The 16,006-nt window shown below is 41.0% G+C and overlaps 1 protein-coding gene across 3 annotated transcripts in view; it reads left to right on the top strand.

The window, feature by feature from the left end:
- The window catches only part of LOC141111117 (carotenoid-cleaving dioxygenase, mitochondrial-like), a 122,999-nt gene that overhangs the window by 87,753 nt on the left and 19,240 nt on the right, over positions 1–16,006 (top strand). For all 3 annotated transcript variants that reach the window (XM_073603145.1, XM_073603144.1, XM_073603146.1), the window contains 4 exons: positions 3,983–4,098; positions 8,918–9,020; positions 10,095–10,223; positions 11,844–12,004. In XM_073603145.1, coding sequence (XP_073459246.1) covers positions 3,983–4,098; positions 8,918–9,020; positions 10,095–10,223; positions 11,844–12,004 — 509 coding nt within the window. The remainder of the gene's footprint in view (positions 1–3,982; positions 4,099–8,917; positions 9,021–10,094; positions 10,224–11,843; positions 12,005–16,006) is intronic.

Here is a 16,006-nt window from a genome sequence, read left to right as displayed (position 1 = left end):
GTCAGTGTACCAGGATCCAGTGAGTAAACCCTTTATTTGTGCTCATAATACTTCATGGTCCCCAGCCATGAATTGTGGACTGTTCCAGTGTCAGGTTCTGAAGAAGAGGCCGATTGTTGAGAGGGCGCCCCTTGCGGCTAAGTGCAGTGCTCCCCTGGGAGTGATACAGGGAGCAGTGCCCAAAGGTGCACGGTTTGCCAGACGTTGTTGGTGATGAGCTGATCACTTGGAGTACACTGGTAGTTGCTGGGATGAGCCACTGAGTGAGGGGTGACTGGCAGAAGACATCAGTAGGGGCAAACCGGTAGCCGGAACTGAAGACAAGCCAGGGGTCATACATGAGATCAGTCCAGAAATGACAAAGTACAGATTAAGGGGCAGACAGGAGCGTAGTCGGTGGTGCAAGCCAGAGGTCAATCAGGAGTGGATCAGAAGCAGAAGTCAAACACCGCCGGTTCGGTAACAGGGAACAGAATCACGGAGACACAGGAGCACAGGAAACACTGGGGAGCTGAGAAAAGGAGTGGCTCTAACAGCAGGCTTAAATAGACCTGGAAGTATTGCCCACATCAGTCACACTGTGCACCGTGGCGGCCATGATTGTCTTGGGCGGAATTGGCAGTCCTTCTTCTGCCATTTCCCTGACATTCATTCTGCCATTACGTGTGCTCATACTACTTCATGTTCCCTAGCTGTGAACCGTTGACTGTTCCAGTTTGCCATTACTTGTACTCAGTGGCGTAGCGTGGGTTGTCAGCACCCGGGGCAAGGCAAGTAATTTGCGCCCCCCCCCCCCCTAACCTGCGGACTTTTAGCTATCCCTGAGTCCCTTCAAATACAATAGTACTGACCTACCTGATTCCTATACTGACCACTACACTACATTGTCCACTACACTGACCACTATACTATACTATACTGTCCACTATATTACACTTACCACTACACTGACCACTACACTGTCCACTATACTGACCACCATACTACACTGTCCACTATACTGATCACTATACTACACTACACTGTCCACTATACTACACTGTCCACTATACTACACTATCCACTATACTACACTACACTTGACCACCATACTACACTGACCACCATACTACACTGTCCACTATACTACACTACACTGTCCACTATACTACACTACACTGTCCACTACACTACACTATACTGACCACCATACTACACTGACCACTATACTACACTGTCCACTATACTACACTGACCACTATACTACACTGACCACTATACTACACTGTCCACTATACTATACTGTCCACTACACTAACCACTACACTACACTGACCACCATACTACACTGTCCACTATACTACACTACACTGACCACCATACTACACTGTCCACTATACTATACTGTCCACTACACTAACTACTACACTACACTATACTGACCACCATACTACACTGTCCACTATACTACACTACACTGACCACCATACTACACTGTCCACTATACTACACTACACTGTCCACTATACTATACTGTCCACTACACTAACCACTACACTACACTACACTGACCACCATACTACACTGTCCACCATACTACACTATACTGTCCACTATACTACACTGTCCACTATACTATACTGTCCACTACACTAACCACTACACTACACTATACTGACCACCATACTACACTGTCCACTATACTACACTGACCACCATACTACACTGTCCACTATACTACACTACACTGACCACCATACTACACTGTCCACTATACTACACTGACCACCATACTACACTGACCACCATACTACACTGACCACTATACTACACTGTCCACTACACTACACTGTCCTCCATACTAAACTACACTATACTGACCACTATACAAACCAGTATACTACACTACACTAACCACTATACTGACCACCATACTACACTAACCACTATACTACACTACACTGTCCACTACACTAACCACCATACTAACCACTATACTACACTACACTGACCTCCATACTAAACTACACTATACTGACCACTATACTACACTATACTGTCCACTACACTGCCCCCCATAGTGATCACTACACTGACCTCCATACTATACTACACTACACTGTCCTGCCTACACTAACCACTACACTACACTGACCACTATACTACACTACACTGACCACCATACTACACTGTCCTGCCTACACTAACCACTACACTACACTGACCACTATACTACACTACACTGACCACCATACTACACTGTCCACTATACTACACTACACTGACCACCATACTACACTGTCCACTATACTACACTACACTGACCACTATACTACACTGTCCACTATACTACACTACACTGACCACTATACTACACTGTCCACTATACTACACTATACTGACCACCATACTACACTGTCCTGTCTGCAGTCTCTCGCGCCCCCCCTCCCAGTAACAAGACTCTCACTCACCTTCTTATCCTGGCTGCATCAATCCGGAGGAGGAGGAGAAGACAGCGGCGGCTCACATTCTTCTCTGCCCTGCGCTCTGCTTGCTGCCATGTTCAGTGTCCAGCGCCCTGTGATTGGGCGTATGGGGGGTCATGTGCGGAGGCGCGACTTCAGGAACGATCGAGGACAGGCCAGCCATACACCCAATCACAGGGCGCCGGACACTTAACATGGCGGCCGGAGCCCGGGGACACAGAATTAGAAATTAGGAGGAGGCAGCCAGTGACACATACTGGCGCCCCCCTAAATATCGCGCCCGGGGCCACGGCACCCCCTGCACCCCCCACGCTACGCCACTGCTTGTACTCATACTACTTTATGGTCCCCAGGCGTGAACCATGGACTGTTCCAGTCTGCCTGCAGTAGTGCTATTGATACTGCGAGGGAAGTGTCCTCTGCCAATATGACCTGATGTTTCGGAGTATCTTGCATTACCCCAATGCCCTCCCAAGTTCTACTAGCAAATTAACTTTTTAAAAAAACAACCCCTGGACTGATCAATGAGCCGCAGTATATGGATTTTTTGCTTTGTGACTGACTGCCTCTGCACTATTTGGAACTTGTTTAGTCTACAACCCCCCCCCCCCCCTTTTTTGTTTCCCCAACCTTTTCTTGTCAATGTTTCCAATACCTGCTTTAAAATATGAACCAAACACACCAAAACAGGTTCTACAACAGAGGTCCTCAACTCCTGACCTCGGGACCCATCAATAGGCTCGATTGTAATTATTACCTTGGGGAGATGCAGACTAGAATACTGAAATCACTGAGCAGCAAATTATATCACCTGTTATGTATTTCAGTTATCTTGACCTGGCCTGTTATTGGGTCCTGAGGAGGACAGGGGTTGAGAACCACTGTTCTACAAGAAACCTGAACTTTATGAGTATCTACATGGTCAGCTTGATAAGTTTAAACATGAAAAGAAAATAGAAGACCACCATATGCACAATCCAATATCCAAAGTTGATCCAGAAGTAGGCAACCACCCCCCCCCCCCAAAAAAATAAATAAATAAATAAAAATAAAGCATGGTCCAATTTGCTCTGACAGGACACCAATAAAAACCTGACAGATGTTCTGATCCCAACACTCTATCCTAAACAAACAAAAAATGTTTGTCTTTAATAATACTCTAATGAGGCTAGAAATCAGCAGCACCCAGATACATGACAAAAGGTAAAAACAATATTTTATGCAAATTAATCACAACAGTTGTTTATGATATAAGTTACTTTAGCAAAATAAATGTAACGTAGTGTTTAGATCTACTTTATTCCCTTCTGGTCTACAATCTGCACATTAATCTTCTCCAGCACGATGCCCCATGCTAAGGATTTGTTGTTCCTTTTAACAGTATGTCATCTATCTAAATTGTTCTCACCCCTTTTACAGCTGGCTGTCACTGACAGCTTTGGTCCAATCAGAAAAATTCTCTGTGCCAACATTGATCACATGCAAGCTAAAGGTGTATTTTTCAATCCAATCTTTAGAGCCAACTGACAATGGAAGTGTAAACTTTGTAAAATACAAAAAGGATTATTGTGTCAGCACAGAGACAAACCTCATGCGTAAGGTGGATCCAGTAACGCTGCAGACCAAAGAAGAGGTGACTGTATTTATTTATTTATGTGTACAGTATTTGTGAAGCATAAGCAGTAGAGGATTTAGAAGGACAGAATAGTTTGGAATTTAACACATTTTTCATTTGGGATGTTTGAAATCCCTCCTTTGCAATGGGGCTGTGCTAGCACTGAAAGGGTTAACTGCTTAAAAGCACTTTTACTTCTTGATCCTCCGCTTCCCCCAGCAGTATGATTAGCTTTGGCGGTAGTTTGTCCCTTAGTGTCATCACATCCAAGGCAGGGCTATGGTCCTTTCAATGGTCTTAATGATATCAGGACCTTGGACTGCTGGAGCATGGGTGGGAAGACGCTGTAGGGACCTGTCCAGCAACACAGAGGACAGGAGGATCGGGTAAATAGATCTTTTCTACAGCCCTTTTATGTTTCCCAGAGCTGGGCTTTAAGGGAATATTTGCAAGATGTTTGGGGGTTTAATACATGTTGTGCGCTCAACTCTATTATGACTATTTTATGAGTTGGGTTTCCTGAACTGTTCATATGTAATGACATGCCCCACATGGTAATATTCTATTTCAGCCCATAGCTGTGCAGCAATTAAGATAATGGGGGGCGGGGGGGAAGCTCTTTATATTCTAACACGCTACCACACCATCAATAGTACCCATAAATTATCAGCTAGCCAGCATTCTGTGTTTCCACACCATCAATTACATGAAAACAAATAGTGCAGTATTATTAGGTATCGAAAAAAAATATACATACTTCTGACCAAATACGCCGTAATATATTCCTGTGCATCCTAAGCCTATCAGTGATGTTCCAGGGTAGTCCATAGCTCTGTGTAGCTTACAGTGGCAGGGGAAAGCAAGTTATGTATGTGCTGCTTGGTAGAGCTGTATTAAAGTCAATCTGTTGCTCTGCACGGTAAAGGCCCATATGTACTTTAAAGCTGCCTTTTCCTCAGTGATGTGCACTTTTGAAAGTACCAGTATATGCATACACTATACTGTCAAAAGTATTGGAACACCTGCCTTTACACGCGCATTACCCAAATGGCATCCCAGTCTTAGTCGGTAGGGTTCAACTATGAGTTAGCCCACCCTTTGCAGCTATAACAGCTTCAACTCTTCTGGGAAAGCTGTCTACAAGGTTTAGGAGTGTCTATGGGAGGGTTTGACCATTCTTCCAGAAGCGCATTTGTGAGGTCCAATTAAGCAAGGTTCATTAAGACATGGATGAGCAAGTTTGAGGTAGAGGAACTTGACTGGCCTGCACTGACCTCAACCCGATAGAACACCTTTGTGATGAATTAGAGCAGTGTTTCTCAACTCCAGTCCTCAAGTACTCGCAACAGGTCATGTTTTTAGGATTTTCCTCAGATGAAACGGCTGTGGCAATTACTAAGGCAGTGAAACTGATCAAATCACCTGTGCAAAATAATGGAAAGCATGAAAACATGACCTATTGGGGGTACTTGAGGACTGGAGTTGAGAAACATTGAATTAGAGCAGAGACTGCAAGCCAGGCCTTCTCTACCTCACAAATGCGCTTCTGGAAGAATGGTCAAACATTCCCATAGACACACTCCTAAACCTTGTGGACAGCCTTCCCAGAAGAGTTGAAGCTGTTATAGCGGCAAAGGGTGGGCCAACTCAATGTTGAGCCCTATAGACTAAGACTCAGATGCCATTAATGTTCATATAGTGTAAAGGCAGGCGCCCCAATACTTTTGACAATATAGTGTATATGTATATCACTAGCAAAAAGACTTGTGTACACCCCAAAACACTGAAAAAAAATAAATAAATAAATAAATAAATATATATATATATATATATATATATATATATATATATATATATATATATATAAAAAATCAGCGCTTCCTATAAGGCTATCAAAGCAAAACAATCTATCTCGAACAAAACAGGAATATAACAGTGATTAAATAAGTATGTAATATTGTGCATAAATCCTTATTAATGATAAATAGGGATGAGTCGAACACCCCCGGGTTCGTTTTGCAGCAGAACATGCGAACAGGCAAAAAATTTGTGTGAACACCGTTAAAGTCTATGGCACACGGACATGAATAATCAAAAGTGCTAATTTTAAAGGCTTATATGCAAGTTATTGTCATAAAAAGTGTTTGGGGACTGGGGTCCTTCCCCAGGGGACATGTATCAATGCCAAAAAAGTTTTAAAAACATTAGTTTTTTCGGGAGTAGTGATTTTAATAATGCTTAAAGTGAAACAATAAAAGTGAAATATTTCTTTAAATTCGTACCTGGGGGGTGTCTATAGTATGCCTGTAAAGTGGTGCGTGTTTCCCAGGTTTACAACAGTCCCTGCACAAAATGACATTTCTAAAGGAAAAAAAGTCATTTAAAAGTACTCGCGGCTATAATGAATTGTCGGTCCCGGCAATACACATAAAAGTCATTGAAAAAAACAGCATGGGATTCCCCCACAGTCCATTACCAGGCCCACGCCAAAATGTAAAAAAAAATGGCATGGGGGTCCCCCCAAAAATCCACACCAGACCCTTACCTGAACACACAACCTAACAGGCCTCAGGAAAAGAGGGGGGACGAGAGCGCCCCCCTCCTGAACCGTACCAGGCCACATGCTCTCAACATGGGGAGGGTGCTTTGGGGTAGCCTTCCAAAGCACCTTGTCCTCATGTTGATGGGGACAAGAGCCTCATCCCCACAACCCTTGCCCGGTGGTTGTGGGGGTCTGCGGGCCCCGCCCCCCCGATGCTATGGGGAAGCCATAGGGATGTCCCCATGCGTCATCCCTATGGCTTCCCTATAGCGTCAGAGGGTACCCCGTACCCCCTACCCCGTTACCATTTCACACAGGGGGGAGGGTTGTGGGGATGAGGCCCTTGTCCCCATCAATATAGGGACAAGGTGCTTTGGGGGGCTACCCCAAAGCATCCTCCCCATGTTGAGGGCATGTGGCCTGGTACGGTTCAGGAGGGGGGGCGCTCTCTCGTCCCCCACTCTTTTCCTGCGGCCTGCCAGGTTGTGTGCTCAGATAAGGGTCTGGTATGGATTTTTGGGGGGACCCCCAAGCCATTTTTTTTTTTAATTGTGGCGCAGGGTTCCCCTTAAAATCCATACCAGACCCAAAGGGCCTGGTTAAGGACTGTGGGGGAATCCCATGCCGTTTTTTTCAATGACTTTTATGTGTATTGACGGGACCGACAATTCATTATAGCCGCGAGTACTTTTAAATGACTTTTTTTCCTTTTAGAAATGTCATTTTGTACAGGGACTGTTATAAACATGGGAAACATGCACCACTTTATAGGCATACTATAGACACCCCCCAGGTACGAAATTTAAAGGAATATTTCACTTTTATTGTTTCACTTTAAGCATTATTAAAATCACTGCTCCCGAAAAAACGTATGTTTTTAAAACTTTTTTTTGCATTGATACATGTCCCCTGGGGCAGGACCCGGGTCCCCAAACACGTTTTATGACCATACCATGCATATAAGCCTTTAAAATTAGCACTTTTGATTTCTCCCATAGACTTTTAACGGGTGTTCCGCGGCTTTCGAATTTGCAGCAAACACCCCAAATTGTTCGCTATTCGGCGAACAGGCGAACACCTGGTGTTTGAGTCAAACTTACGTTTGACTCGAACATCGGGCTCAACCTTAACCTCCCTGGCGGTATGATTATTTCGGATTTTAGGTGCTGAAAGCGGTACAATTATTTTGCATGGAAATTTGGCGTTTTATATTGTAGGTCTGTAATTCTTAACAGTAACACACTTAAATCTGTCCAAACAAGAGTCTAGTAGATATCCCGGGTATGATAAAGTTTGAAACACAAAAACATAAATTATAATATAATAAATAAAAATAAATAATTAAAAAAAATAAAAATAAATAGTAATAAAATAAATTTCCCCACGATTCACTATCGCTCAATTCTGCAAGTGTTCTAATTTACTATCGCTGTTTTCTAGATGGCCTAAAGCCACTTTTGACGTAAAGGGACACTTTTTGGTTGCTATGGACAATCTCCAGTTTCCAGGCAGAAAGAACAGTATATATCACATAAAACTGCATGCAGGGCATGGGCCAAAGCACTGGGGACAAAAGGGATTTGAAATCATTTCATACAGTACTGTAATCTGTAAGATTACAGTACTGTATGTAATATGATTTTGACATTTTTTGAATTTGCCGCCAGGCTCCGCCCCCGTGTGTCGCGATGCTTGCAGGGAACGGAGCCTGGCAAGGAGAGGCTTTGGACGAGGACAGAGCCCACGGACACTGCAGGGGGACATCGCAGGATCCCGGGGACAAGGTAAGTAAAGCCACACCAGGATCCTGCGATGTAATCCCGAGTGTGGCTTGGGGTTACCGCTAATGGTCCTGATTTTTAACCCCGAGCCACACTCGGGAAAACCGCCAGGGAGGCTACTGATAAAGTGCAACAGATATTCCACTGTGCTTGTGCCATTAAACCCCTATTGAGCAAAACATGTTAGAAGGGGTTCTCATATGGGTAGGAGACCAAGCAGAAGCCATTTTTTACTAAGAGGAGCTCACTATATGCCATGGCAGTGTGTTAATGGGCGCCAATTTGTTTTAGCTAAAGCTCAACAAACCTTTTCACTAAAGTATTTTTAGCTTGGTATCTTGGTGTTTCTATGCATTGCATAGGGGTTTACATTAGAGATTAACTCCTTTAATACTGCATATAAAATTATAGGTTGTTGCAGACACAGTATTGAGGTGCACAGGACGTAGTATGCAGGGGACACAGTATTGAGGACCTAACAGTGTATATATGAACCCTTACCATTTTATTTCAGGTTAACTGGATGAAATATATTGCTGTGAATGGGGCAACAGCTCATCCTCATTATGATCCATGTGGTACAACATACAATATGGGGAATTCCTATGGAAAACATGGTAAGGCAAGCAACAACATTTAGTTCACATGCATAAACAAATCAACCTTAAACTTTTCCCATCTGTGTGAAATTTTGTACTGGGGATATGTATATAAATCTCTTCCCGTTGAGAGCCTCAAGCCGACACTTTGCATGGCTGATGGCTTTAAATCCTGGCTGTCACTGACAACTGCAGTCCCCACTGAAGATCAAAAACAGAGAGGTTCCTGATCAAGTGATCACTGTGACAACAATGACATAGTGATCACATGCAGTTTATGAGCTTTACTGATAAATTTGGCAATCATTCATTCCTAAAATACACACTGTCACCTTCTGGATGCAGTGGGATCTACAATACCATATTTTACTAATGTAATTGTTAGATACAATTACATTATTTAAAACTAATAATTTATTTAAAAATAAAAATGTCAAGAGAACCTGTAACAGAAAAACAGAACAGAGTTTTTGTTTACCTGTGTACCAAATAAAAGCTTTATATGGCTTTCAAAATATAAAAATTATTTAGGTATGCTAATCAGTCATAGAGTTATTGTCAAGTTAACCAACACATGCTGACACTGCTAAATTTGACCTGGGCATCTAGGCATTAATAATCTCTGGATTCAAAATCAAGGTTAAAGTTTAAAAATTTTGAATTATAAACTGGATTTATATATATTTTTTAATTCAGTTTGATGAAAAATGCAATGTTTAGGTTGCTCATAGAAGAGAGGTGTTTGTGATAAACAAGCACAAAAACATTTTCAATCATGAGATGGTTTTGGCAGCTTGCAGACTGATTTCCACATGTTGTGTACCATGGCTAGGATTTTTTTAAGATTACAATGCTGGCAGATTAAACAAAACTTTACCAAACTGAGATGTCAAAATTAAGTGTGAGCCTTCCGGTGTTCATGAATACTTTCTTTTTCCTAGCACCAGATTCTGACAGCATACAAAGCAGTTTACATTGCATACTCTCATTCCCTGTTTCCCTTTATAAAATTATACAATGCAAATTCTGTAATTCAAATACAAAGTCCTTATGGTAAAATTGTATTCTATTATCCTTATCTATATTTTGCAGGGACCTTTTACAATATTATTAAGGTGCCTGCTCAGGAATCTGAAGATGAAGAAATACTACAAGGGGCAGAGGTAGTTTGCTCAATACCTGCAGTGGACAAATGGAACCCCTCTTATTACCATAGTTTTGGTAAGTACCTTACTAAAGGAAAACTATAATAGGGCGTACACACGGTCGGACTTTGTTCGGACATTCCGACAACAAAATCCTAGGATTTTTTCCGACGGATGTTGGCTCAAACTTGTCTTGCATACACACGGTCACACAAAGTTGTCGGAAAATCCGATCGTTCTGAACGCGGTGACGTAAAACACGTACGTCGGGACTATAAACGGGGCAGTGGCCAATAGCTTTCATCTCTTTATTTATTCTGAGCATGCGTGGCACTTTGTCCGTCGGATTTGTGTACACACGATCGGAATTTCCGACAACAGATTTTGTTGTCGGAAAATTTTATCTCCTGCTCTCCAACTTTGTGTGTCGGAAAATCCGATGGAAAATGTCCGATGGAGCCCACACACGGTCGGAATTTCCGACAACACGACCGATCGGACATTTTCCATGTGTACGGGGCATAATAGTGAATTTTATTTCTGTTGATAAACTGATGATTTATATCTATTTTGTATTTCATTGTTTAGCATAGCTTTCATATAATTTGATTTAACAATGACCCTGATAGATAATGGTATCAAATCTGAAAATTTCATCTTTTCTTTTTCTTTTCAAAATTCCCTTCAGTATCAAAAACTATTTTCCTACTTTAGATTGTATGGCACCACTTATTTGCGGTACATACAAATTGTCTAGAACAGAACATGCTTGTCAATTCACCACAGATCATTTGGGCTTTAATTATAGTTATGTATACCCAGGAGGTAATTTTAAATCAGTGTGTTCAAAAAATAAAAATAATTAATTAATAAAAAAATATCTGCCTATTATTTCTATTCTATTTCTATATCTATTTCTATTTCTATATTTATTATTACTATTCTATACCTATTTCTATATTTATTATTACTATTCTATATCTATTTCTATATCTATTATTACTATTCTATATCTGTATCTATTATTACTATTCTATATCTATTTCTAGATCTATTTTTACTATTCTATTTCTAGATCTATTTCTAGATCTATTATTACTATTCTATATCTATTTCTAGATCTATTAATACTATTTTATATTATTACTATTCGAGATCTATTTCTATATATCTATTATTACTATTCTATTTCTAGATCTATTTCTATATCTATTATTACTATTCTATATCTATTATTACTATTCCATATCTATTTCTATATCTATTATTACTATTCTATATATAAATATCTATTATTACTTTCCTATATCTATTATTACTATTCTATTTCTAGATATCTATTATTACTATTCTATAATTTTCTATATATATTATTACTATTCTATTTCTAGATCTATTTCTAGATCTATTATTACTTATCTATAAATATTATTACTAATCAATAGTATAGTACTGGTGGCAAAACTAACACAACATAAAAGAGCCATGCACTAAAACCTTTGGCACCTGTTTTCAATACAGCAAATCATTGGTGCCAAAATGGCAGCACGGAAAGTTGGGAACCAATATGGAGTGATGTGCTGGTTGAGGTACGATAATGCCCGAAATTCCCTGGCAGTGCTTTAACTGTACATCATCACTCCAGTTCACTGAAATCAGAACTCTTAGCTGAACATATTCTTTTCTTTATTCCAAGGTATGACAGAAAACTACATAGTGTTTATAGAACAGCCAATAAAGATGCACCTTCTGAGCATTATTACAGGGAAAATCAGAGGTATGCCCATATCTGACTGTCTGAGCTGGGATCCAAGCTGTGACACCATTTTCCATGTGTCAAATAAAAGCACAGGAAAGGTAAGGCTAAATGTCACTTAGTTTTTAAAACTATAACTTAAAGTCTTTGTCCCTATTGTCTACTGATTTCTTAAAATGTTACTAAACCCACAACAGTAAAATCATCTGTATATTCACTAAAGCATGCTTGTTATGCTCACTGTGGAACCCAAGGGGTTAATCCTCTGCATTGTGTAAAAAGGCTGTTTGATCCTGTCTCTCTGAGGCTCTCCTCCTTCCACTGTCCAATATAACGCATAATAAAGAAGCAGGGGGCACTCTGCATATGCTCAGTTTGGTGTGTATTGCTAGAGAGTTCTTTTTCTTGGGAGAGTGCATGTGATCAGCACAGGGCCAATCAGCACTGTCCAGACAGAGGGTCAGGGGTCCTGCATCCTGATAGGATAGTCAGTGCCGAATGAAAACTCAAAGCTACAAACTTTAACCAGACACTGATAGAAGTCACAAGACTGCTATTTACTGCTCATGAAAAAAAAGGTATTTAGCAGTTTATATTTACTAAAATTGCATTTCCTTGTTCTGTGTACTGTGGGAGACCAGATATAGTGAATGCAGGGTCCTGGGTTTAGTAACACTTTAAGATATTTAAGGTTGTATATTATATTCTGTGACATCCTTGTGAATTATACTAGAATGGTTTTGATTTTGTTGATTTTATAGAGATAAAATACTAAGCCTTGTCTATCACTGTTGCTTTCCCGATAAGCAGAGTCAGCCTCGGTTCACACCAGAGGCGGCACGACTTGCAGGTCGCCTCACCGAGGCGACCTGCACACGACTTCCCAGGCGACTTGCAAAACGACTTCTGTATAGAAGTCTATGCAAGTCACCCCCAGTCGCCCCCAAAGTCATACAGGAACCTTTTTCTAAGTCGGAGCGACTTGCGTCGCTCCCCTTAGAACGGTTCCATAGCACAGAACAGGAGGCGACTTGTCAGGCGACTAGGTCGCCTGACAAGTCGTCCCTGTGTGAACCGAGCCTCACTGTATACTGTCAATGCTGAAATAAAATGAATAATTTTTATTTGTAATGTGGCTGAAATGTATGCCTCCATTGGGTCCCTGTGCTGCTATTTTATAGCATGGAGGTTTAGGAACCGAAGGGACACATTATTCTGAGCAGAACTGGATTACCCATATGATGGCAAAGGCAGATGGTTTGGACAGGTGTGTCCAGGGGGTCCAGCCTTGGGACCAGAATTTCATTTTTTAACCTTCAGTAATACAATAGTACAAGAAGATTAGGCCAGTAACCAAGAGATAATTCCCTGGCTATATAAGCTCTGTTCATCTTGCAGACAATGGAAACTTTGTGAAAAAAGTATAGTAGTGCTTTATTAAAGCAGAGTCACAGACTCACATTAGGTAAATTGGACCCCTACCCACCTGGCCACTAAATAAAAATGGCCACAAAACAACCCCCCCCCCCCTTCATGAAGTGGCTGCTCGAGGGATGTTTTTATGAAATAGTTTTTCATGTCTTTTGCATTTTTGTGCATGAACACTCCTCTAGCGTTTCTAGCCATGGTCATCTTGAATAAGGACAGATGATTCATGTAGCGGTTATTTTCTGGAGTCCATCTTCCCTTAGCTCATGCATGCAGGAGGGTGCTTACTTGAGAAAGACTCTCCTCCCCTCCTCCAGATAAAAGAAGAAAAATGCCCATGAATACTCCTTATTTTAGCCTAGGTCATAAACCAGGAAGCAACTATAGAAATGTAAAGTTTAACCACTTGCTGACCAGTCCATAGACAAAAGACATCCTCGATCTGCAGTGGATAACCAGGGATTATGGCTACAGCAATATGCCATAACCCCGGTATTGTTTTCTTCAGCCTAACCAATAAAAAGTGATCCTAGCAGCGCATTTGCCACTGGATTACTTTTAAATGTGGTGGGAGGGGACGTCCCCCCTCCCGCCACTTCCCAGTGGTTCCTGGGCTTACCTGGGTGATCGAGCGAGAGATGAACGGAGGAAAGATGGTCTCAGCTCATCTCTGTTTAGGAGGACTGGAACGACGTCATAACGTCACTTCTGGTTCCAGCTCAATGTAAACAAGTATAAATAAAGTGCAATATGCAAATGTGTTCTTATATAAATCAAACAATATAGAAAAATGTTAAAGTGCATTGTGCAGACGTTGTCCATACAGTGTCCTTATAAAAATCAATCGATGGTAAAAAAAAATCGTGCCAGTCAATTATATGTGAAAGTGCTGTGCATAAATGGGCAAAGTAAATAATAATAGGTAAAGAACAAAGCAAACCCCCCCCCCCAAAAAAAAAAAGTGACAAGCGTGTAGCCAGTGAAAGTCCGAATTGGATTACAAAAAAAACACAATATTTCTTCATGTGCAATAGATATTCCAAAGTGCTTTGGTGCTCACATTTCACACAAGTGATTCTTGCTTCACACCCCCCCCCCCCCTAAGTGGTTAGACTCACCAGATCGAATAGACCCCTTAGCAATACTGCATGTGGGTCAATCAGGCTTAGACTGGTGAGCACGGTGATGAGACGCCACTTCAAAAACAAATCTTCATTTGTGTTTCAGACTGATAGGCTTTTTGAATATGCCTCTGGAAAGGATTAATCCTTTAATTGCTTCTCATAGTACTCCTTCTCCTTAGATGCTGCCCATAAACTCCAGTCACATCGATCAATCAGAAATCTTTTCCAGAGGCATATTCAAAAAGCCTATCAGTCTGAAATACAAAGGGAGATTCATTTTTGAAAGGGGAAGTGTAAAAAAATAAAAGAAATAAAATATAGATATATATATTTTTTAAAGCACCCATACCCCCATGCTTGTGCGCAGTGGTGAACGCATTACGTAGGCCACGCCCACATATGTAAATGGTGTTCAAACCACACATGTGAGGAATTGCCGCGAACGTCAGAGCAAAAGCAATAATTCTAGCACTAGACCTCCTCTAACACTAAACTGGTAGCCTGTAGAAATTTTTAAAACGTCGTTTGGAATCAATCCATGAGCGTGCGCAATTTTAAAGCATGACATGTTGGTTATCTATTTACTCGGCGTAACATCTACATTATCTTTCATATTTTACAAATAAATTGGGTTATAAATTATGTGAGTTTTTTTTTTTTTTTATTATACATTAAAATTTATTTTTTCCCAAGAAAAAACTGCGTTTGAAAAAACACTGTGCAAATACAATGTGATTACATCAGTATTACAACAAATACAAATGACAACGATCACCATTTTATTCTCTAGGGTCTCTGCTAAAAAGCAATATATAATTTGGGGGTTCTAAGTAATTTTCTAGCAAAAAACACCGATTTTTACATATATGAGAGCAGTGTTAGAATTGGCCTCATTGGCAAGTGCTTAAAGCAGAGTTCCACTCAGTTTAGTGTTTATTAAAAGTCAGCACCTACAAAAAGTTTAGCTGCTGACTTTAATAAACACGCACTCACCTGGTGCGGGCACCCGGCTGTGACAGCTTGTGGATTCACAGCTGGGTGCGCACTGCACATGTGCGAGTTGCACTGCATCTTCTCAATGGCCGGGCAATCTTCTGGGACCTGTGACGTGTCCCAGAAGATTTCAGGGAGTGGGAGAGGAGAACTTATGCTCGAGTTGCCTAGGCGAATCAAGCAGAAGTGGGAGCTGGGTACTTGTCAAAACTAGGTACCCTCCTCTCCCCCCCCCTCAAAAAAATGACATGACATGTCAGGGGGTTAGGAGTCCTTAAAATGGAACTTTGACTTTTGGGTGGAACTCCGCTTTATAACAAGTAAACAGAATGTACCTTCCTAGTTCCTATCTATTTACCAATGCTAGCATCCTAAGGATTAAAAATGGTTAATGTTGATTGAGAGTAATGTTCCACTTTATGGAGGGTTGACACATTGGGGTTTATTTACCAAAGCTGGTAAAAAATCAGGCTCATTTCTGCATAAAAACCAATCGGCTTCCAGATTGTTGCCAAAGCTTAAGGTAGAACTATAGGCAAAACTTTTTTTTTCATTTTG

This window comes from Aquarana catesbeiana, linkage group LG10 (genome assembly GCF_042186555.1).
Source record: "Aquarana catesbeiana isolate 2022-GZ linkage group LG10, ASM4218655v1, whole genome shotgun sequence".
In the NCBI taxonomy this organism is placed as follows: domain Eukaryota; kingdom Metazoa; phylum Chordata; class Amphibia; order Anura; family Ranidae; genus Aquarana; species Aquarana catesbeiana.
The sequence above is the reverse complement of the archived record's forward strand: the minus strand, read 5'-3'. Positions and strand labels throughout refer to the sequence as shown.